At 44.3% G+C, this 25,697-nt stretch overlaps 1 protein-coding gene across 1 annotated transcript in view; it reads right to left on the bottom strand.

The window, feature by feature from the left end:
- The window catches only part of FRMD4A (FERM domain containing 4A), a 713,130-nt gene extending 687,815 nt beyond the window's left edge, over positions 1 to 25,315 (bottom strand). Inside the window, exon 1 of the mRNA XM_085652949.1 lies at positions 25,165 to 25,315. Within this exon, the coding sequence (XP_085509075.1) occupies positions 25,165 to 25,197 (33 nt within the window). The 5' untranslated portion in view covers positions 25,198 to 25,315. The remainder of the gene's footprint in view (positions 1 to 25,164) is intronic.
- Positions 25,316 to 25,697: the final 382 nt, after the last annotated feature.

Here is a 25,697-nt window from a genome sequence, read left to right as displayed (position 1 = left end):
AGATGCATGAGAAATTGTTGAGACCAATTGTGCTGCCAAGTGAAGGCAGTGTGCGTTGCTGCACGCTTCATTTTGGGGGTGAAAGGCACCTGGAAACAGTCTCTGCATCTATCTTCCCACAACCGTGCCCAGGAGATACAATTATTGTAACAGAACTTAATCCTCACCTACCATCTAGGGATTATTTCTGAGGATTTAAAAAGTGCTTCTGTCAAAGCAGCTAGGTCTGTGAGAAATTCATACATATCAAATATCACTGTGTTATTAAAACATTTTAAAACGCACTCATAGTATGGAGATTCAAGCTTTGCTAAAAATGTACATAATGTATCATAGGTTGTTTCTTGCAATCTAAACTAGTCAAAAATCTTACATTAGCCCTTTTTGTGAGCACATGGGTCTATGAACAGCACCCCAAATGTGGAATACAAGTAGGGTTCCCGGGTTTATGGTTTTTTTTGTGGGACATTTTCATCTTTATTTATCCATCTTTATTTTTTGATAATTTATCTGTACTTATCTGTATTTATTTTAGGTTTTGTGAAAAAATGAAGCTGAAACTAGTATATTTCAACATTTATGCAGTCAATAAATGTGCATTCTTATTTGAATGTCTGACAAGTTTCAATGATATGAAGACCAACTGATGATAAATCAATTCACTTATATGAAAATAATTTTAATAGCATATCAACTGCAGTTTGAGCCTCATTACTAAAATGTCTTTTTTCCTTTTACCTGTGAATCCGCACAGCTATTGCCCTCATAGTCATACTGACAGTATTCAGAATAGCTCAAAATGAACCGATTTCTGTTTTTCTCCTCATTAAAAAATAAATACAGACAGGAAAATATATGGTTTCTGTATGAATTTATCTGTAAAAATCAGTAAAAATGGGAAACAGGGAGCCTCAAATATAAGTGATTTGCCTATCTCCCTCTTGGATTAGTTTGTCTACACTTGGGTTAATCTAGTACAATTACACAACCTTAATAGGGGTTTTGACAACACTCTTCCCCACACAAATGTCTCACCAAACCTTGGTATGGAACAGAAGTAAGGTCGCTGACAGCACATTGCTGCTTAGCAAAGCCAAGCGTTTGCATCAGAGAACTGGTACCCGCTAAGGAAAGTGGAAAAGGTATTAATGTTTTATTTTCTACAAAAGTGAGCGTTGATCATCTAGTACCATGCATATCACCTACATCCCTTCACATATCAAGCTTGAGAGATTGTATTCATGTTGAAGCCAATACACTATGCAGCTCACTTTGGTCAAGAGGAAAGCCTAGAGCCTGCCCCAGTATATTTGGAGGCTAGATTATAATTTAGATATGTAAATTGTCTGTGTAAAGTGAAGTGCTGGCTTTGCGATGCCCCAAGTGACTTTGAGGAGAGCCTGAAACAGCGTATGAGAGCACAGGTTATCTTGCAGTGTGTTTCTCTCTGATGCCTAAAGGTTGGATGATGGGGCATGAAGACTTCATTCCTTGTCTACAGTAAAGGATGAGAGACAAGGTATTGGTACAATGTGTTGACATAGAAGGAGCAGCTGGTATAGCCAGGGCACACAGATGAATGAAGAAACTGATCCCTTTATTCTACACGAACATATGTAAGGTGAAATAATTAAACTACATAATCCCCTCCGAGGGACACCATGTCTTGGTATTGGGTAAACACATAGGAGCACAAATTAATGCAAATGTAAACCATCTACATTTAAGGGAATCAAAATGAAGTACAGTTAACAAATGGATGGAAGGACATTCTCACTGAAGCTTAGATAAAACTTTCTGAAAATAATTACATTTTTTGTACTTTTCCCTAAGAAAAGTACACAAAATGTATCCAAGAATCATAGCAGATGACTTAACACACATCATCACACATGACAGCACAGCTAACATCACACAATATTGCGAGTAACATAAATGATGGCATCACTGATCACAAAATCTAGAACTTCACATTTCCCTTTAATTTATTAGGAGTTGTAAAATTAAATTGCGTATGCCTGATTAAGCTTCCTTCTCAGTCCCACTTACTGAGGTAGTAACCCGACAAAGAGGCCCTGGAGGGTTTCACCTCTAACAACATCAATGTGAGTTGCACCAACTGGAAGAAGGGATTTGCTTTGTATTCTCTACGAGGAGAGAGGCGCGTATGGTGTCTTTAAATCTCGAATTGCTGTTATGGTCAAATCAGAGAGATTCACAAAGGGCTCCTGCACTTCTGGTGGAGGCCCCACAGACGTGGGGGAATCTCTGCACACGGGGTGGAATCTCCACAATGAGAATTCTCATTTGAGACCTCAGCCATGAGTGTGGAGGCCAGTTGACCTGGCATTTTTCAGCCGGTTTACCTCCTGACTTTTTTCTTTTTGGCCTCCTGTTTTTGACCCTGTTTTTGTTGGTTTTAGGACTCTGGGCACTTTACCACTGCTGTTCAGTGCTAAAGTGCATATGCTCTCCCTGTAAATTGTGTTTATCGATTGGCGTTACCAAGATTGGCTTATTTGATTTACTACTAAGTCCCTAGTACAATGCACTGTGTGTACATCAAATTCTGCTAGTGGGCCTGCAGCACTGATTGTGCTACCCATACAAGCAGCCTTTTAAAGGGGGTCTTACACCTGCCACTGCAGTGTCTGCAAGAAGTCTCTACTGCCTGTCGACCTGGCAAGTGCACCCTCTTGCCAGGCCCTAACTTTCCCTTTCAGTACATGTGAGTCACCCCTAACGTAGGCCCAAGGAACCCCAGTGAGTCAGGGTGCAGTGTTTGTGAAAGGTAGGACATGTCCTGGTGTGTGTGTGACATGTCCTGATTGTGAACTGCAGTGTAAATCGTTTTTCACTATGGAAAGGATATCTGTCCCATAGGATAGAATAGGAGTTTATTTATAACATTTTATAAGTATAACTTCCCATTGGGACAAGATGGAAAGATGGAGTTTAGTATGCCTAAACTCAGAATATAAAAATGCACCTTTTAGTAAAGATGATTTTTATATTGTGTGTTTGAAAATATCACTTTTAGAAAGTGGGTATTTTCTTGCTTGGCCATCCTGTGTCCCTCTGCTGCTTTGTGGATTGACTGGCTTTGGAGGGACAGGGGCTGGGGATGTGCATTCACTATAGACAGCCACTGGAGGGGGTTGAGGTGTGTCCTGCCTTCCTGGATGAGCCAGGGCTGGGCTGAATAGACCTGGGCTGCATTTAGAGTAGTGGGAAGACATTTCCTTGCACCTGATGGGCCTGGTCTGCCTTACACAATGCTGTCTCCGCCTCCTGCCGGGACGCTGGACCGGGGAGGACAGAACTTGTTTTGACTGAGCACAGAGCCTCTCTGTCACAAGAGAACAAAGAGAAATTGAGTATAAATATTGGGGCCCAGACCCCAGAACTTTAGAATACTTCTGGACTCAAGAGGAACCTCTGCCACGGAGAAGAGCTGGGAAAGCTGAAACAAAAGTAATGCCCCTTTGCTGTGTGCTGTCTGGGGTGGGCCTTTGGTGGGTGTTTCTGTCAAGGAGAGGACAAAGACTTTGTTGTGCGCTGTGTATCCTGCCTGATGAAGATCTCCAAGGGCTTGAAGTAGAGCTTGCCTCCTGTTCTGAAATCTCTGGGACACACAGACTTCAACACCAGATCCCCTGAACTTCCTTGCTGTGAGTTCTAACCTGCCAAGAGGTGCCTGCCAGTTCCTGTGTTGAACCTCTGATGGTTGTTCCTGTTGCTGGGAGATGAGAAAAGAGAAGCAACTAAATAAGCGTGACGCATCCGCCCCTGTTTTCGATGCAACACTGCCGTGCGGTAAAAATTCCCATGCATCGCCACTTTGCCCCTGAAGAAACCGACACAGCGCCTGCCAGCGGCTGGAGAAATCACTGCACACCAGGTCTCGTGCACCGATCTCCAAAATCCCTGATGAACTGACACATCGTGGGACCGCGGCTGGAGTGGCACTGGTGCCACTGCATTGAGAACTGACGCATCTCCGAATCCCCATGCATCACACTGGGGAGCCAAGTCTACAACAACGCTGGGGCAGCAGTAAGAAACTGACGCATCACCACCCCACACATTAAGAAACCAACGCATCACCTCTTCTTCAGTAAGGAACCGATGCAGCACCTCCCTTGCGTGGCAGTAAGGAACCGACGCATAACCTCCCCTGGAGCAAGGAACTGATGCATCAGCTTCCCTGTGCGTAAGGAACCGATGCATTACCTTCCCTGCAGCTGTTTTTGTTTATGATTTTGATGCATCCGTTTGACTTTTATAAGGTAAAAACAGTTCTGCCCACAGCAAACTAGAGATGCGATACTTCCAACACAAAGTATTTGTGTTGAAAGTGTTGTATCTCTAGTTTGCTGTGGGCAGAACTATTTTTACCTTTGAAAAGTCATACTTTGATAACTGTATATTGGATTTTTGTCATTTTGGTCTTGTTTGGTTTAGATAAAGATAAATTATTTTTCTAAACTGGTGTGGTGTCCATTTGTAATGTTTTCATGGTATTACTGTATGTGTGCACAAATGCTCTACAAACTGCCTCAGCGATAAGCCTGTCTGCTCGTGCCAATCGAAAGGGGAGGTGAGCAGGGGTTCTGTAAGGGCATAACTCCCTTACACTGACTAGAAGCAAGGGTCCCTACTTGGACAAAGGTGCAAACCATAGCCAACTGGAGACCCCCATTTATAACAAGGCCCTTTGGGAATTAGGCTCACAGTGCTTAATTTGAGCTGGTGGTTGCAGATGGGGCCCACTGGAACACATTTTTGGGCACCATGACCTATTCTTCATCATCAGAATTTGACCCAGAACAAAAGAGAGAAAGGAAGAAAAGGGACAATATAGGGAGAAGAGAAAGACCGGAAAATGGGAGAAATCAGGGATGAAAAAAAGAACCCGCAGGAGTGAGAAAAAAGGTGAAAGCAGTGTCAGGCAGTGGACAGAAGGGGCATGAGGTGGTATCAAGACCCAGCAGCCTTGCTTTTGGATGATCCCAACATTCAGCATTGCCTGCAGGGGGCTTGTGAGAAACACTTTGGGTCTTTTGGGTCCTGGCCCTTGTTCTTGTACAAGTACTCACCGGACGTACCATCTCCTTCTCATCAGCAGTGATGCATGAGTGCGAATTACCTAGCGTTACCTGCTGCTGCACTTCTCTAGCTGACTTTCCAGAGGAAGACTGCTCTCTGCTTTTTCTCCTCTGTAACTCTGTAGGCACCATGGGTGCAGAGGCGGCCACTCCCATGCAAGCCCCAGGACCTGAGGGTTAGTGGTGTGAGGCCACAGGAGAGTTTCTCAGACTCATCGATTTCTAAGTGTGCTGTTGCATGAAAGAGATCAAAGAACATCTGTCTGACCCAACTTCAAAACTGAAGCGGACTGTGAAGATTCCACTGTTTGAAGCCCATTTTTACAACGTTCTTGATATTTTAAAATGTGTAAAGGGAATCATTCTCATGCTATACAGAATTGACTTGAGAAACCAACAATGGCTACTTATTGTGAAACAAGATCTACTAGACGGTGATGAACACGGATCCAATCATTGGTGGTGAATAACAGCATTAATATTCCATAATAAGGCTGAATCCTCAAATGCCCTGCAAATGTTATGCATCACTTTAGGGGAAGACTTATACATTTACACATCCGCAAGTGGAAATGTGACCAAAAAGAAATCCCGTCTAGACATTTGCGTCTGAAAAATAACCACATATAGTATTAATGAATTATAGGCTTGCATTGCAATGCAGAAAAAAAAACATACTCAAGAAGCGGTGGCTTATTTCAGAAATAATTCTTTTTTGGTTGAACAAAGGAACAACCACTGAAGTCTAACCAGGTTGGTACCTAACTACGTTAAATGTAACCATTGTGCTCATCCCACTCTATATGTTGTGCACACGTTATCTATCACCTCGCTTGGCTACCCTCAAGAATTGTTCTGTCCCCGGTCGCTATGTCGCCCTTTCCTTATGTCTTAATTATTCTAAAAGAATTTCACGGACCCTGTGGCCCTACTCTCAGGATCTCCCAGCTGTGATGTTTCCTGTTTGACATAACATGCTGCTCTAAGGTTCGCAAACTGTTGTGCTCTACTTATTTGTCTCCCTGGTCCAAAGAGCACCCCCTACTATGGCTCCTCGTTCATCTCCTTGATCCAAAGTGTGGTTATACCCAAACCAATCTTGCCTTGGACATTGTCTCTGAGGGACACCAAGTTCAAAAATAGTTCCAAACACCTCTTCCGACAAAGGGGTTTCCAGCAAACCCTCAATACCAGGCATCTGCAGACATGACACCATTAGGCCTCCTGCACTTTCTGCTCTTTCCCACCCAAAGTAACGACCAATGCAATGGGGCAACAGAACTTCCAAGCATGTGCTCTGAATGTGGACGTACTTGGTAATGGTCTATGTAGCGATGTTTTGCAGACTGGTGTAGTGCGATGGCGCACGGGTCGATGTTTATTCTTTATTTAAGAATTTTTTTATAAAAATGCAATGAGGCCCAAGCTTCCTCTTGTCGATCAAAATCATAAGGAAAACCCAAACAACCTACAACAAACCATGCTCACTTGATTGCTAGAGTCTGTCTATAGAGAGGCCCATTGAAGACTCTCAAGGGAAAAGTCACGACTGGAAGCATGAAAACATATCCTCAGCCCCACGGAATTGGTGAATGCGCATAAAAAAACAAAAGACTCTGGCAACTGAGCGCAAAATGCCTTGGGTGGAACCAGATGCCTTTCGGGAAGTTAAGCCAGGAGGGAAGATCCTTGATCAATACGTTAGATGAAAATGACCTGAACTGCCAAACTGAGGTGCGTTGTGGAATTAACTGCTTCATTTTTCAGTAGAGCTATGCTTTTTGGAGGGTACCTTTAGCCAAATTCATAATGGGGGGTTCAAAGATGAGTTTATCATCAAATATGAAACCGAGGAATTTCACATCTTTGAGATGTACATAATGAAGATCCCTATTGTGTCCAGTGCTGCAGTCCACTTTGTAGTAATAGGTGTTGACTTGTTGGGAGATAGGAAAAGGAACTCTGTCTTCCAAGTATTTATGTTTACAAGTATATGTTTTGTATTGTATGGTGTGCCAGGTGTGGTATGGTGTGATGTTAGATTGTATAAAGAGCTGTAGTACATGCTACTGTGGGGTATTTGCGCCACATTATTCTGGCGACATTTGGTGTGCAGTGGGGTGTTGTGATGTGTGATATCGTTGATTAGGGTGTGATTGTTTGCTGGATAAGGTGTGTGGCACCGCAATGGGGTGTGGTGCAGAGAGGTGTAATTTGCCTTATAATGGCTTAGAGTGTAGATGCATCTTCGCATCTTCCCTTCTAATTCAGTAAGGATAGCAATGATCAGAGTTGGAGCTATAAGACCGATGAAGGCTTCTGCCAAATGTACCTCTGTTTTGGAGGAAGGAGAGGGGATTCTGTGCCACATGATGACACCATTGCTCCCTCTGGCCGTAGCGTGTTCGAGATCCTCATGGGACTCCCAGACTCCACTGTGTATTAACACCAAGTGCCACACCTATGTTTGCATCTAAAAAGAGAGGCAACTGCAGTAATGTGGACAAAGAGACATCAAACTTCCTTTGATTCCTTCATATTGATTAGGGGAGTTACGAATGTGTGGAAAAAAAGAGTGCGCTCCTGACTTCTGGGCAGCCTCCTTTGTATTTCAGGCATTTGGGGCTTGACTTAAAAAGGCTTTGATTAAAAAATAATAATAATGACTGGCGAGAGATCTAAAGCTTTAAATCTCTTGCCAGACATTATTATTATTTGTTTATGTAAATCTAATTACGTGTCTGGATTGACTTTTGGTCAGCGGGCTTTATTCATTGATCTCTTAAGTTGTCATTCACATCTTGCTCTCATCCACCACAGCAATCGGTCAGCCCACTTTTTCCCTTTGGCTCCTTTGACTTTGAGTGACTGCACAAAGCCTGTGCACATTGTTCACATCCCCCTAAAAATAGTTCCTTTCTCTTCTGTGACAAAGGTGGTTCAAAGTGTGCTTTTTCATATTATTTCTATATTAACTTTAAACACCAGCTATTTATTTTGCCTGCAATTTGGATGCCCAGTTAGATGGAAATTAAATGTCCATCTCTTTATTAAAAATTGTTGTTATATAATCATTAGGTGGCAGTTAACATTGTAACTGCCCGAAATTTGAATTCTTGCTTAGGTGGTGATTTATTCTTGTCTCCTTTACAAATAATAAAAATAATACAACACATGGCACAACTGAAAGGCTTGCTATTAAAGAAACATCACTAGGAAAACAGCTGCATAGGGGGAATATTTTTTATAAATGTTAACTTTTTATTGCAAGCATACACAGCCACACTTAGGAGGCAGCCTGTTTCCTTTTTACCTATTCTTTGTGTAGCAGGTGCTTGCAATTAAAAACTGAATAACTATTGCACCAGTTTGCCAAGACCAGAGTTGGTGGATTTGCCAATGCTTGTTTATATGTTATTTTCTCAGTTCATATTTGCTGCATCACTTTTATGTGCGACGTTGTTTTGCCAGTGTATGCATACTTCTCTGCACAGTGCTTGACATAGAGCCACTGTTTATTTAGATCTGTGTGGCGCTGGGCCCTCCATCCATTCTTACCGTCTTTCACTATTCTCATTAATAAGCTGCCTTTGTCCAATTTTTGTTTCAAGATCTAATTAGTGTATATTTTTTCATGTTATTCTCTTTTTAGAGTACACCTTTAATGCAAGTCAAACAGAATTCTGCACTGAAATGTATCGGAGCTGCGCTGTTACATTTTTAGCATTAAGGTGTTCTTATGGAGAGTATAGCATTGTGGATTATGATAAACAGTTGTTCTGTGTACAACAAATGCAGCACATATCAAGCAATCATGTCACTAAACATCTGTTTTACATTAAATGTTTACTGCATACATAAAACTTTGTACCATGACGGTAAATGCCCATCTTAGGAGCGCCCATTAAGGCTCAGATAGGCCGTCCTTCTAGAAGACATGGCCAGGCCCTCTCTCCTGTTGATAACTTAGCACCAGTCATCTCCAGGGGGTCTATGCAGTGCACCTGAGACTTCTTAAAACCCCAGGTCAATAGACGTAATCAATGGAGTAGAGTGACATGCCTCCAACCGCTATGCAACATGGCTTAATACTGTGGGGGTCAGAAGCTAATGGTTATTGTCACTTGAACACACCAATGGATGTGTAGGATGACCCAAAGCCCATGCATGTGTGTATATATGTATGTATTTCGATCACGAGGCTGGTGATACAATTGTAGCTGCCTTTAGGTCAGACCTAAAAAGTCTTCTTGCATAGACATCCAGTAACATAGATCCATGGAAACAGAAGGATCCAGGCCTCAATTTCGATTTTTTATGTCCCAAACCTGATTGTCCCCTATTCAGATTACTAGGAGGATGGGAGCCTTAGTTACCAATGGCTCCTAACGGGACAGCCATCTTTACCTGAAGTATGGCCAGGTTGTGAGAGAGTCTCGTGGAGTGGAGTCTGTGAACATACCCTTCAGACTACTCACACGGCGGTGGCTGGAATGCAGCATGCTGCGTTGAACAAGCACAAAATAGATAAATATAAACAAAATACAAATCGCTTTTGCGCTAGCATCAGCAAACAATCAATCAATCAATCATAACATTTATAGAGCGCACTACATACCCGTGAGGGTCTCAAGGTGCTAGGGGGGAGCTGCTCTGTTCGAAGAGCCAGGTCTTGAGGAGTCTCCTGAAGGTTAGAAGGTCTTCGGTCTGCCATAGGCGGATGGGGAGGGTGTTCCATGTTTTTGCAGTGAGGTGGGAGAATGATTTGCCACCGGCGGTCACTCTTCGGATACGGGGGACGGTGGCTAGGGCGCGGTCTGTGGAGCAGAGCTGGAGGGTGGGGGTGTAGAAGCTGAGTCGGCTGTTGAGGTACGCTGGTCCGGTGTTGTGGAGTTCCTTGTGTGCATGGGCGAGGAGTTTGAAGGTTGTCCTCTTGTTGATGGGGAGCCAGTGTAGGTCTCTCAAGTGGGGTGTGATGTGGCTGTGGCGAGGGATGTCGAGGATCAGGCGTGCGGATGCGTTCTGGATGCTTTGGAGTCGCTTCAGGAGTTTGGCCGGGGCTCTTGCGTAGAACACGTTTCAAAGACACAGAAGTGCAAGGCCGGGTGTAATTGTTTAGCAAGCTGTGTTTCTGTTCTTCTAGGAGTGTGCCTAATTGTGGCCCTCTTTACTGCAGAGAGGTCGCTAGTGTCATGTTGTTCCATCCTTTGCTTTCTTGCCTTGCATCAGAGAAACAGAATCTGCAACAATCGGTGGTGCACATGAAAATATGTACTTCCTCATGCAGTGGTTTGAGAGCTAGCGGTGTCCAGCGACCAGAGAATGATGGTCGTTGTATGGAAACCAATAAGGCGAGCTTCGGGCCTGATGAGATGGTTAAAGGGCGTCCTTGCGTGTGCTATGTCCATTAAATGTGTGCATGGAGGACAGACATCCACGAAAATGAGATGCTTCATGTCAAACAAATGGATTCACCCTGCATGGTCATAAATCCCTTCAATGGCACATTCATTAGTTCCGCGGGCTCCTTGAGGAGCTATGGGCTTGCTGCAGCAAGCAGCGTCAAGAAGTTCCAGCACTGATACCAGCGAATGGTACCCACTAAATCACAGACTATCCCCCACAGAACCACACATTCTAGACCCATGGCCAGGAAGTGATTCATTAAGATTAACATATTAACAAAGAGCCCAAGAGCTGCCCGCGCGCAGACACTAGGTATGAGCCGTGACTTGAAGAAATGAAGAAGTCTGCGGGTAGTTCTGAAGGCTGGAGCTTGAGACGTTGCACATCTTACGTCCATATAGTTTTACCCTACTAAATCTCTCTATATTGAGATTGTTCGTAGGTTTTGAAACATTACTAGAAAAAGTTACTACTACTGCTAAGTGTCCGTATTGGGTCAGAAGTACTACATCACACAAAACAGCAACAGAAACCTTTTATTTTATTTAGTTTATTAATAATGGGCCATTAATGCAATGGATTTCATAGACAACAGCAGAGATCTGTGTGGAACCCAAAGATCACGGGTTCAACTCCCAGCAGGCTCATTTATATGTGTATCCTCACAAGACCGCTAGATCGAGTCTGCCAATAAATCAATGCAGAGTACGGAACCATCTCTCGCCGTCAGGCACTTACAAGGATGTTATTCCACTAAATCCTCGTGAGCTTGTCCTTAAGAGGCAGTTGTCTATTAGTGCGATAATGCTCTTTGGGGTGTAAGTTTGCTGGGCAATTAAAAAAGCTAAAATAAATACATAAATACGTAAATGAATAAAATGAGGGCCACTGGGTTGGGGAATACAGCCGGGTACCTAAGAGAAAGTGGAGAATTAGATGTGGGCGTTGCTTTCCAAACTAAAGCACCAGTACGTAATATATGCAAATTGCCCCCTAGACATCTCTAGAAACAGTATCCTTGCATAAAATGTACATAATATTTTTGTGGAGGTTTTTTTTTCCTCTTGGCGCCCATGTTAACCTCGGAATAGTTGGAATCTACTCTGCACATTAAGTAAAGTAAGTCCACACGAACGAGTTCATTCAGGTCATGCTACTGCTTTGGCATTCAGTATCGGTAGGTGGTTGGTTGCTTAACGCTGCCATTTTGTTTTTAACAATGGCTGTAACAAACTACAGGCATTTTCAGTCATTAGGCCCAACCGCACATCAAAAGCTTGCACTTTTAGTTTGTGTGTGCACTGTAAGTTCAAGATTAGCCATTGACTTCGAGAGTGAGTCAAAGTATGGGACTGCAGACGTATAGGTAAATCAAGTGTGGATATGAAAGGTACGTTGACAGCCTTGACAAACCCTCCGTTGAGAGTCTGAGGTGCGTTCTGAGGGCGAGGCCCTCACTTGTTCTTGTTTTGCTCATTTTACCCTCCCAGAAATATCCAATTTTGTGGAGTGATCCCTGTGAAGCAGGTAGCTAAGTCAATGACTCCCAAGACATATCCAGGTCTGGCCACCAGCCTTAAGCTGACAACCTTAAAGATAGTCTTTGCAAATAGAAACCTATGCTTAAAGCTCCCACAAACTCCAGTTGTCACAATGATTTGTGTACCTTTCCCAGAACACGTGTTACATCCTACATCATGTAATACTGTCGGTGACCAATAGCAGAAGTTCTAGGGATGCCCAACACACACCACTGTCACTTTTGCAGCAATCGAGGCTTGCCACATGCTCCTCGGCACCTCGGGATCCTCAATGAGTGTAGTTCCCTTTCCTTGTGCCTTAGTCTCAGAGAGGCTTCCTTAAGTTGAATACACCTCCTTCCTTTAGCACCATCCCTTGGGTTCAGCAACCTCATCGAGAAAACTCAAGCCAAGGGAATCACCATCCGCGTCTATGAAGGAAAGCCCTGGAAGCTCTTGCCTCCTCAAACTCCTCTTGGGAATCTGATAAAAGGAGGGAGTTCATGCACAGACTGGATAAAAGGAAAGATTGGCACGCGAAGCACATAGATCTAGTCCTACACTGTACTGGGTGTGCTAAATGTGTTCATTCTGTGTGCCAAGGGGCTGCGTTAAAGATGCAGGCTAGAGGTGTATGCACAGGAGGGCACCCAGGTGAACACAGTGAGTAAAGAGCACACTTTGGAGGATACAGTGGAGATCCTAGCACACACAGAGCCATAAATCCAGCTTGAGGGAGGCGGTACTCCTGAATGCTGCTGGGAGTTTACAGAAGTGATGACATCCAAATAAACTGATCTATCACTGGGCTAGTGCCAGAGACCACCGCGCCTTATATTTGAAATGGAGCTCGCTGGCTCCTCCAAGAAGGGCTACATGGACCTTCAGAAAATGCACCAGCACTCCTATGTAATGCTTTCAATGTGAGTGCACCTGCATTTCTCAGCGAGGATGGAGTATTTGTAATGGGAGGCTACCAGTACTTCCAACCATGGATGCAATACTCTGAGGTTGTGAATACCAGCACTCTCCTGCATTGATTAATACGCTCTGTAAGAAAATGGTAACACTTTAAAGCAATGATGCAACACTTACAGTAAAAGAGAACGAGCACTTCACAGCATTGATTCATACATTCAGTGAGAGAGTAAAGGCATGTCCTAACAGGAATACAAAACTTTTAGTAAGAGAGTACCAGAGCTTTCGGGCACTGATGAAATACTTCCAGTACTACAGCAGCAGTAATTCCAAGCAACGATGCAATAGTTTTAGCAGGAAAATACTGGCACTTTCCAGCACTAAAACAATACATTCAGTGGAAAATTACCAGCACTACATTGCAGGTGTGCAGTACTTTCAGCTATAGAGTACCAGCAGTTTCCTGCAGGGATGCAGTATTTTCAGAGGGAGAGTACTGTCTCTTCCCAACATTAAGACAATGCATTCAGTTATTATTATGTTTTACCAAATTACCAGCACTTCCCTGCAGGGGTGCACTACTTTCAGTAATAAAGTACCAGCATGTCAAAGCAAGGATGCAATACTTTCAGAGGAAGAGTACAGGCATTTCCCAGCATTGAAACAATACATTTAGTGGCAAACTACCAGCCCTACCCTGCAGGTGTGCAATAGTTTCAGTAATGGAGTACCAGCATTTCCCCGCAGGAATGCAATACATTCCGTGGGAGTGTACAGTTGCTTCCCTGCAGGGAGGCAATACTTTCAGTAACAACATGCCAGCTTTTCCCTGCAGGGATCCAATACATTCAGTAATAGAGTACCAGCATTCCCCTTCAGGGATGCAATACTTTCAGAAACAGAGTACCAGCATTTCACTGCAGGGATGCAATACTTTCAGAAACAGAATATCAGCATTTTCCTGCAATAAATAAAAATGCAATACATTCTGCAGGAGAGTAATGGTGCTTCCCTGCAAGGATGCAGTACTTTCAGTGGGAGAGTACTAGTGCTTCCCCGCTGGGATGCAGAGTACGGGTACTTCCCTACAGGGATGCAATACTTTTAGAGGAAGAGAACGGGTGCTTACCTGCAGGGATGGAATACTTTCAGTGGGTGAGTACTGTTGCTTCACTTGCTTCACGGCAGGGATGCACTACTTTCAGTAACAGAGTACAAGCATTTCCCTGCAGGGATACAATACTTTCAGCCAGAGAGTACTGGGGCCAGATGTACGACCATGTCATTTTGCGAGTCGCAAATTGTGCTCAATTGCAAGTCGCATATTGCAACTCGCAAAATGACATGTACAACAGTGTCAGAGACACTGTGAGCAATTCTCAATGGGGTTGCAAATTGCATGCCTCATCAATATTCATGAGGCACTCGTAATTTGCGACCATTGAGAATGGCTGGCCCTCCCAGGTATGGTGGCCTGCTGGGCTCAGCAGACCTCCATGTCTGGGACGGCTTTTAAATAAAGCTGTTTTTTTTAAAATCCAGCCCGTTTTCCTTAAAGGCACTGCCTGCCCCACAAAAAATTTTTCACATGCATTTGCAAACGGGAAGGGGTCCCCCTGGGACCCCTTCCCATTTGCGAGTGTATTACCACCCTTTGCAAGAGGGCAGTAAATTGCGATTGTTCTGCAACCGCAATTGCGGTTGCAAAACTTTCTTACATAGGGTAGCAAGTCGCAATTAGAAAGGGACGCCCTTGGAATGCCCCTTCCTAATTGCGAATCGCAAATCCTATTTAGCGAGTTGCAAATAAATTGCGACTCGCTAAATAGGGTTTGTACATGAGCAAACCGGTTGCGAAACCCGTTTGCGCATGCAAAAACAGGTCGTGCATCTGACCCCTAGTGCTTCCCTGCAGAGAAGCAATACTTTCAGTGTGAGAGTATTGATGCTTCCTTGCAGAGATGCAGAGTACTGGTATTTCCCTGTAGGGATGCAATCCTTTCAGTGGGAGAATTCTGGTGCTTCCCTGCAGGGACTCAATAATTTCAGTGGGAGAGTACTAGTGCTTTCCTGCATGGAAACAGAGTACTAGTACTTTCTTTTAGGGATACCATACTTTCACTGTGAGAGAATTGATGCTTCCCTGAAGGATGCAATACTTTCAGTTGGAAAGTACTGTTGCTTCCATGCAGGGATGCAATACTTTCAGTGGGATAGTACTGTTGCTTCCCTGCAGGTATGCAATACTTCCAGCTTGACAGTACTGTTGCTTACCTGTAGGATGTAATGGTTCCAGCTTGACAGTACTGTTGCTTCCCTGAAGGGTTGTGATACTTCCAGTGGGAGAGTACTGGTGCTTCCCTGTAGGGATGCAATACTTCCAGCGGGAGAGTACTGTTGCTTCCATGCAGGGATGCAATACTTTCAGTGGGAGAGTACTGTTGCTTCCATGCAGGAATGCAATACTTTCAGTGGGATAGTACTGTTGCTTTCCTGCAGGGATACACTACTTTCAGTAACAGAGTACCAACATTTTTCTGCAAGGATGCAGTTCTTTCAGTGTGAGAATACTGTTGCTTCCTTGCAGGTAGGTGATACTTCCAGTGGTGTTTCCCTGCAGGGATGCAATACTTTCAGTTGAAGAGTACAGGTGCTTCCCTGCAACGGTGTAATACTGTCAGTGAGAGAGTTCGGTTGCTTCCGTGCAGGAAAGCAATACTTTCAGTGGGAGAGTACTGGTTCTTCCCTGCAGGGATGCAATACATTCATTGGGCGAGAACTGGTGCTTTCCTACAGGGATGCAATACTTCGAGATGAACAGTACTGTTGCTTTCCTGCAGGGATGCAATACTTCCAGTTGTGTACTGTGCTTCCCTACAGGGATGCAATACTTCCATTGGTACAGTACTGTTACTTCCCTGCGGGGATTCAATACTTCCAGTGGGACAGTACTGTTACTTCACTGCATGATGCAATACTTCCAGCGGAACGGTACTGTTCCTTCCCTGCAGGGATTCAATACTTCCATTGCGACAGTACTGTTGCTTCACTGCATGATGCAATACTTCCAGAGGGACGGTACTGTTGCTTCCATGCACGGATGTAATACTTCCAGCAGGAGAGTACTGGTGCTTCCTTATAGGAAGGCAATAATTCCAGTGGGAGAGTACTGTTGCTTCCCTGCAGGGATGTAATACTTCCATATAGACAGTACTGTTGTTTCCCTCCAGGGATGCAATACTTCCAGCTTGAGAGTACTGTTGCTTACCAGCAGGCTGGAATACTTCCAGCTTGACAGTACTGTTACTTCCCTGCAGGGAGAGCACTGGTACTTTCCTGCAGGGATGCAATACTTCAAGGGGGAGAGTACTAGTGCTTCCCTGCAGAGATACAATACTTCCAGTGGGAGAGCACTGGTACTTTCCTGCAGGGATGCATTACTTCCAGGGGGAAAGTACTGGTGCTTCCCTGCAGGGATGCAATACATCCAGTGGGAGAGTACAGGTGCTTCCCTGCAGGGATGCAATACTTCCAGGGGGAGAGCACTGGTACTTTCCTGCAGGGATGCAATACTTCCAGGGGGAGAGTACTGGTGCTTCCCTGCAGAGATGCAATACTTCCAGGGGAGAGTACTAGTGCTTCCCTGCAGAGTTGCAATACTTCCAGTGGGAGAGTACTTGTGCTTCCCAGCAGCTATAGAGTACTTCCAGTAGGAGAGTAATGATGCTTCCCGGCAGGGATGTAATACTTCCGGATGGACAGTACTGGTGCTTCCCTGCAGCGATGCAATATTTTCAGTGGGCGAGTACTAGTGCTTCCCTTCAGGGATGCAGTACTTCCAGTGGGAGAGTACTGCTGCTTCCCTTCAGGGATGCAGTGCTTCCAGTGGGAGAGTACTGCTGCTTCCCAGTACTTCCAGTGGGAGAGTACTGCTGCTTCCCTGCAGGGATGCAATACTTCCAGTGGGAGAATACTGCTGCTTCCCTGCAGGGATGCAGTACTTCCAGTGGGAGAGTACTGGTGCTTCCCGGCAGGGATGCAGTACTTCCAGTGGGAGAGTATTGGTGCTTCCAGGCAAGGTTGTAGTACTTCCAGTGGGAGAATCTTTGTATGTGAAACTCGTTTGGTTCCATGCAGGATTTCAGATAACGCCTGCTTAAAGCCTGGCAACGGGCCCATGGCTTCGATACCCCACCTGTACCGGTGCATTGATGTATGAATTAGGGGCACCTGGTCCAGGTGCTGCGAACCCCATGAGACCACGCGGCGCTACAACACATGAAATGTATTCACGGATTTTAAAGCGCACAGCCAGGAACGAACCTCTGGGAAATCAATACAATTGGTTCAATGTGTTAAATGGGACAAACAGTACAGCAACCTTGATCCCAATGGGAACCGTAGAGACAAAGAGGGAAAAACGCTTTCTGTTTTAAAGAGTGAAAGAAAGAAAATCACAATTCTGTTTAAGGAGTATTTTTATTTCCAGTAAACCCTCTTGCAGGGGTAGAGAAAGGGGCTGGCAGTATGGCAGAAGGGGCGAGAGCCAGATTGATGGCGGTAAGCACCCGTCGCCATCCTTGGTTATTTGAAATGAAGCCTGCAGATTTTAATTCTGGTTGTTAGCGATCCCGCTATCGTATGTATCTATACAAAGAGAGGGGGGGACCAGGAGCCAGTTAAGGTCCAGTGCCCGTGCTCCTAACGTAAACCGTATTAATCAAAACAGGGGGCACTGTTCCAGATGAGGGGTACAGGTAGTCACCCACTCGATAAAGAGTAAGATAGAGGTATAAGTGATCCTAGGCTTTATGAAGGCCACGTGTGAGGAGAAAGAGCAAGTCTTGTCTCTTAATGCCCTCACACACCCCGAAGGATGTCATGCGTCAGTTCTGCTTCCTCTATTGGTTTCTACAGCCTTTGGAAATGTTGCCTGACACAAAGATTGCAAAGTTACTGCTCCAGCGTTTTGCTGCACGTATAAAAACTAAACAATTCCCAAAAGGAAACCTGCTTCCCTCCCCAAGCAGGATTTGTAATTTTCATCACATCTCAGACAAAATGAGCCATAGGATGCTTGCTTCTTCAAAGTCGGCCAGATGTGACATTGATGGAGATGCAGTCACACATTCTGGCCAATATTGCCTGCTCTCTAGTCCGTTGGTTTGGGCCCTGTAGCTCTGCACTGGACAAGTGCTGAGAAGCCTGCCTGTGAGAGGTTAAGCTGAAAATCTGCACAGTAGGTGAGGAAGGCGCGAGGGGCTGCTGTCAAAGCATGAGATTGTGACATTGTGTCATGCATTAATGTAAATTGGAACATTGGAATGTTGAGCGCTCCCTTGAAAACACGCGTGTGTTTCAGGGCAAATAATGGCAGGACTAGACCTCATGCAACATTCCAGTGCTTTTCTTTCTGAGTCTGCCTTTTCAATTTAGAACAATCTACACCTATCACAGTTCGAGTAGAAACCCTTGCTCCATGATGATTCTGTATCCAAGCCAGTCTGCCACATTCCATGATATGTCCGCAGCAGTAAAATTGTACAACATATTTGCTTCATTTTCTGAAGTACCACAGATGATGGATAAGAAAAGGCAGGTTACCACTTAGCATTGAATTCCCAGTACATGTCTGACCACGAATAAACTAAATTAGAAACCAGAATTGACAGTGGGTGATTCATTCCCAATCTCTGCTTTTATATTCAGTGCATCTAGTCTTTGGATAATTGACATACTCTCCCTTCCTTCATTTCAATAAGCCCCATTAACAGCTGTAACGTCCATGTCCTCTGCATGAAAAAGTTGAGGTCAGTGAGATGGCCAATGACATCCTTGTTGCCTATGTGATGATGGGCAATAACCGATGTCCAATGCCCATCCATGCCTTCTGTGTGAAGAGATTCAGGTCAGTGAGATGGGTGATGAGAGCCTTGTGGCCTATGTGTGTATGTGCGTTACCAGATGTTAAATGCCCATCCCCTCAGTGATTGCCCACACCTTTGTCTGAGGGGAGGCCTGCTTGATGGCCTGTTAACAGTTGTTAAGGCTTACAGCAGAGGGCAATAATACATAATGAATGTCTTCTACTTTACTTCACATATACATGTCTCTGTGCACTATGCAGTTGACTGGTTAGTTGCTTTCATAGCACTAACTGGCAAAATATATATATTAAAAAAATCGACCATGTATATAATCTTAATTGAATGTTTATGCGTTACATATATATGTATATAGCTGAGTATGTAGATGTGTCTCAGTATATTGGTTTATGATTGTTTGTATGATAATACATATATGGCAGAGTATGTAAATATGAGAAGGTACCTGTAAGGGTATAACAAGCTATTTAGTAATATGAAAAAAGTCTATGTACATTTCTGTAAACATACAAGAGTATGTCTGACAATATAAATATTCTAACATGTATAGATATGTAGGTGTGTTTGATATATATATATATGACATATATAAATATATGTCATCTACATGTATATATTGTTTTTCAGTTATTAACCAAGTAAATGTGCAACTATGATTATAGCACTGGTACCTGTAAGGGTATAACAAGTATCTAGCTATATTAAAAAAATGTATGTAGGATGGTTTATGCACAACATACAAGTGTATGTCTGACAATATAAATAGTATCACATGTATGTACACATGGATATATATAAAGGGATGTGTGATCAAGGCAGCAATGCCGAAAAGTTTTACAGCGGGATTTATTTTTAGCTCAATTAAGATAACCAGTGTGGTGTCATACCTTGTGTGGGGATCCGATTCTCATCGAGAAATTGGAACAGTTATGGAATATATATGTGTGTGTGTGTATATATATATATATATATATATATATATATATATATATATATATATATATATATATATATATATATATATATATATATATATATATATATATATATACATATACATATATATATATATATGCTCGCTCACTCCTTTCTCCCTTCTGGCATAAGGAAAGCACTCACAGGGGTTTTCTTTCGAGTTTCTTTTTAATTTTAACTCATCCGCTTTAAAACATGACGCGTTTCGGCTGACGCCTTAGTCTAATGGACTAAGGCGTCAGCCGAAACGCGTCATGTTTTAAAGCGGATGAATTAAAATTAAAAAGAAACTCAAAAGAAAACCCCTGTGAGTGCTTTCCTTATGCCAGAAGGGAGAAAGGAGTGAGCGAGCATTTCAAACGCGGATGCACCTCCGCGTTACAAAGCACCCGCCCGAGAGTGCGCTGGTTTGAGGTGCAGTTGGAGCCATTATATATATATATATATATATATACACACACACACACACACACACACACACATATATATATATGTATATATACAAACATATATATATATACACACACACACAAAGTCCGTGTTAGTCGAAACGCATCAGCCTTTTGATTAAACTTTTGACTGCAACAATCCTTGGGAGTGCAAGTTATTTCCTGTGTTACACGTTGCACACATGGTTTCTTGTTTCTCATACAGAGGGTCCTACTCCCACTATCTTCCATCGACTCCGCAAGGTGGATGAGGTCAGAGGGCCGTTGGAAAACAGCGTGATATATATATATGTTTATATATGGGGTTATGTCTTGTACAGAAATAGTAAGATTAATGTATATATTTGTGCATGTATGTATATATGTATCTATGTGGGTTTGTCTCCATGCATGTATATATATTAAGTATGTAAATATGATTATTTAGAAGGTACCTGTAAGGGTATCACAATATATATAGATATTAAAAAAATATTCTATGTAAAATGTATGCACAACATATATGTGTATGTGTGACAATGTAATAGTATTACACATATGAATGTGTTTGTGTGTGTATATATATATATATATCAATATATATATATATATATGTATATATATATATATATATATATATATATATATATACATATATATATATATATATATATTTAGTTTTGTGCCTTGTACAGAAATATTATTAAGTGTAATGTGCATATGTGTATCTATTTCTATCTGTGGGTAGGGTCTGTATAGATGTATATTTTCATTTGTTAGCTATTTTTAAAAGAAAAATGTCACTCTTTTACTCATCCTAAAATCTTTGTAACTACTATGGACTCTGAAACACCCTTCCAAACTATTGCCTCCTTCTATCCAATTTGTTCAACTAACAGGTGCACATGTCCACACAATAACTTCTTACATCTTCCCTTTACGAATCCACTCTAATTAATGTATCCCTATTCAAAACACTTGAGTGAATGAATGAAATTGTAAGGGCACAAACTTAACAAACTTACCACAACTAATCCTACAAGGGAACAGGAATCACATATCACCAATCTACTACCTATATACATCTATCCTTTGGTTCTGGAGTAGTATGCTACTTGCCACAAAACACCTTGTGAGGGGTAATACGCGCTATATAAATACAATTTGCAATTACAATACACTCTAATAGTGAGGTATCTTAAGACTTGAGCTCACAGACCTGAAAACAACTAACTCCTAGAAAGCAATTTTTGTTTCACCAAACAAAACATGTTTCAGCAAAAGAAAGCTAATTCTGCCTGTCTGAAAGCAGGTTCGACGGCATGCGCCGGCAAGGGCTCGCTTTGCAAGCTCCGAAGCAGGAACAAGAGCTTGGCAGCTGAACCCACTGCAGGCGGTGCTACAGGGATTTCGAGTAATTGTGATGATCATGCTAATCAAAAATAAAACACAACCAGAGCAAGACTATATGAAAAACCAGGCATTTCCCTCCAAAGACTGTTAACCAGTGAGCTCCCGGCGGCTTGCGCTGCGGATGTGCACTTGGTAGTCTGGCGCGCAAGGCTCCATTGAAGCAGCACCCACAGCATACCCATCCTTATGTCACCTATTAATAACGGTGTGCACGTGCTCATGTTAGGAAGAATGCATGAAAAATGAATAAATAATTCAGTGCATCTATCAGTGTCAGCCTTAGTTCCTGCCTACAGCCAGTGCACAGTAAGCACTTATTCAGCCACAACTGCCTCACTGTTGCTTTTTCCATATGCATCTCATTACCGTAGCATGCTAGGCCGTGGTACTGGCACCTCTCACCTCCCAAGTTAATCCAGCGCACAGTTTAAGTCAGCTATGTGCATGCAAAGGTATTCCGCAGCCTTGATTTAGATCTGTTAATCGCATTACAGAGCATAATCCCATTACAGCTCAATGTCCACTTTACTTCTGCACTTAAATGTCCAGGAAGGTACTGGAGAGCGTCTACATGCCACTGTGAGTGATATGTCATTCCACTCACATCCCGGCTAGACAGCGGGTAAGAGGAGGTGGGTAAACCACACATAGGGTTGTGCGCCTGCACTGGTCCTTGGCCCATCAGGTACTGAGTGAGTCACTGTACAATCCTTGTGATCCTCTGTAAGTGGTAGCCAAGGTGGCCTCCCAGGGTCACGTGTATTTTCTATGCACTCTGTTTACAGCTGCTGGCAGAATCAGCCACGATCATGCATGCATGTGTGTGCAGACACTGACTAGACAGCTTTGCTGTCCTCCATTCACCACCTACTCAGGACACATCTGTCAGCTCGCCTGAGTGACTTTCCATACTGTTTGAGACCAGCTCAGGATCCGCCTGCAGTGGCAGCAGTGGTCCATGGAATACCTGCTCCCAGATGAATCAGCATCTCTCACACCAAGCCGCAGCGCTTCCGTTTCCGGCCAGCTCTCTTGTGCTGATTGAAAGCAGCAGAGCTGGTGCACACAGAAATCGATGCTCGTAAAAAGGTCAAGATTGTGTTGTTCTTGCAGGATCTGAGAAAGGATTTGTATAAACAGTCAAGATCCAATCCCGCCAATGATACATTCACACCAGTGTGTACACCAACTGGACTTTTCAAAAAGGACATATAGCTCTACCATCATCCCTGCAGCCAGAATCTTTCCAGTGTGTCTATTGGTGTTTGTGTGTCGTACACGCACAACCTCCTATACCCCGCCTTCACAGGTTTAATAGGACAAGTTTTGATATGGCTCGAAAAATTTAAAAAAATACACAAACTGCAACAACCACCTGATTGAAATTCCATGCAGCAGAACTCAGTTTTGTGGACATGTTTATGCTTTCTAAGATATGTCGCTCATTCTTGACTGATAAGCTATTGGAGATTGTCATTTTCACTGGTTCACCGTGGAGGGAGGAAAAAGCATGGACAAGACGCCTGGCCTGAACAGAAAGTTGCTTTTGTGTAGATGCGTAACTCCTTTTTCTTCATGCAAGTCACTGTCTGAGCACCTAAAAAAGAATGTATCACTCTATGTTACTACACACCCAATGACCCAAATGCAGACCAGGTGTCCCTTTGGCACAGACTGTGGGTTAAAGACATAAGATTGATGGTGTGCCACAGGTCTCAATCGTGTTGCCCTACAAATCTGTGCACTTAATGCAATTCAAACAAAGGGAGGCCAGTGCAGTGTCTTGAATCATCATCACTTGTAGGCAAATCCCCTTCACTGTTCCAGAAGTTCAACTTCACATACCATAGGCCTGCTACGGAAGCATGCATACTTCAGAGGCAGGGTGGCTTCAAATGATGCTAGAAATTGAGAGGAGGCTGCTCTTGTGTGCGCAGAATTCTACTTCATGATCCCAAAACAGTGGTAAAGAGACACTGACGTACTGATGAAGGGGGTTGGTTCCTAAAATGCTGAGCTGGACTGCAGTGGTTCGCTGAAGCGTTTAGCGTTCATACTGAACGTAGCCTAGCTTTGGTGCAGAAGGAGCTGCCACCAGCAAGGTCTGGTCTCCCTCCTTAAAATGACTTAGCTGGAGAAATCAAGTTCATTAGGACATGCCCACAGACACACAGGGCCTCGTCTGTCTCACGCCAGCCCTCTCACATGGACTCCACTGCCAGAATCCTTGCAAGACACAACCATCCTAATGCAGATGAATTGGTGCATCCCAGCTGAAGTCTCTCAACGGATGGGGTGCTTGCTGAACTGGCAATTACTGTACATTTCAGGTTCCACTTCGCTCAGCACTATAAAAGCACTGGGCGCGTGCTCTAGTGCAGACCGCGGCATACATCCCATCACTAACACACCGCCTGCTCATGACAGATCACCGCCACTGTAATGGCATTGCAACGTTGATGCAATAAACCCACTCTGCTGATAGCTTGCCTAAGGCAGCAATCTAAACTGTGGCCAATGAATCCAGGCTGGAAATGTCACCGTCAACAGACGCACAATGCTCCGGATATGAATGGGGCACGCAGTGGTGCCGCGAGGCCGAATTGCTGGAACAGCTACACCTGAACAAGGCCACGCCAGGACCGCATGCAGTGAAGCAAATGATTTATCATGCCAACCTATGCCAAAGGCAACACAATCACCTACACAATCCACTAGCATGAACTTCACACCTTGAAAGGAGAGCGAGGCCAGTCCCAGCAGACCAACGAGCTCTGTAGAAAATATTAAAGGCTTCTTAAATTCTAAGGCAAAGCACCGTATACTGTTGGAAAATGTAGACATAGGTCCATCTAAAGTGGCATATGTGTTACATAGAGTCCCCTTGACTCTAATGCAATACATCATGCAAAAACAGACTAGTGGGTCTCAAAACTCTTGACAGTCATAAATATTTAACAGCAGCACCAACGAGGGTGGAACGCATTTCAGAATACTGGTGCTTGTTGTAACCGTTTCTACAGCACTGAATCACATGCATTTTAAGATGACCAAATCAAACACACTTCATATTGCAGTAAATGATGTACTGCACCGTGGGTGGGAGAGGAGTCAAGCGACAGCCAAGTCCAGAACCCCTTCTCCCTACCTGGGATTCCAAGACCAAACCCATAGCCAGCTGTAGCCCTGTACACCCACAGGATGCTGGAACCCGACACAGAGCGACATAGGGTAGGGAGCCAATTACAGACAGGGAACAACCACCAGGAACAGTAGTGCCAGCTGCCGCTGCAGGAGCATCCCCTTATTTCAGCACAGACACCTCGAAGAGTCAGGTTTTCCCACCTGCACTATTTTACAGCAGCCGCATTCAGCCTGCTGTGGGGGTGGTTCCAGTCCATCCCAGCCAGGTCAGGTGCACTTTGGGAAAAGACAAAAGCGGGGCTGGCTCGGCGTCAGCGACGCCCCGTCCCCTGCAGCCTCATTCCACGCTCGCGCGGCGGCAGCTCACCTTTGCTCTCATCGGGGACAGGAGACCTTCCATTGTGGCGCGCTGCTCCTCATGCCAGTCCGGCCAGGTCCTCGGCGTCAGCCTCGCGCTCCTCGCTCACGTATCCCATAGGAAGTTCACGACGACCATGCCCGCAACAGACCCATGTGTGAATCCCACAGCCCGGCCAACCTGTGCGGCTGGCGCCGGTGCCGAGCAGTGCGCGTGGAGCGGCCCTCCCCCTCCCGCCCGCACTCTCCTTCCTCCCTCCCTCCCTCCCCGCACACGCCGCCTGCAGCTACGTTTGTGCCATTCTCACTGACAAGCGGCTCCTGCCTGACGTAATGCAGCCTCCGCAGGAAAAGCGATCCCCGCCGTGGGGATCGGGTCACCCCAGAGCACGGCCCGGGGAGGGCAGGCAGCAGCTGCAAGGTGTCCTCTTCCTATTGTCTTCGCACCCGCTGCACACATCTGCTCGCCTCACCTTGGCTGCCGTGCACGCCCTGGATGGAGATTAAACCACGGCCCCTCTGGCATTGTTGTGACTGGGCTCC

Source organism: Triturus cristatus, chromosome 4_1 (assembly GCF_964204655.1).
Source record: "Triturus cristatus chromosome 4_1, aTriCri1.1, whole genome shotgun sequence".
Lineage (NCBI taxonomy): Eukaryota > Metazoa > Chordata > Amphibia > Caudata > Salamandridae > Triturus > Triturus cristatus.
Note: the sequence above shows the minus strand (reverse complement) of the source record. Positions and strands in the feature narration are given on the sequence as shown.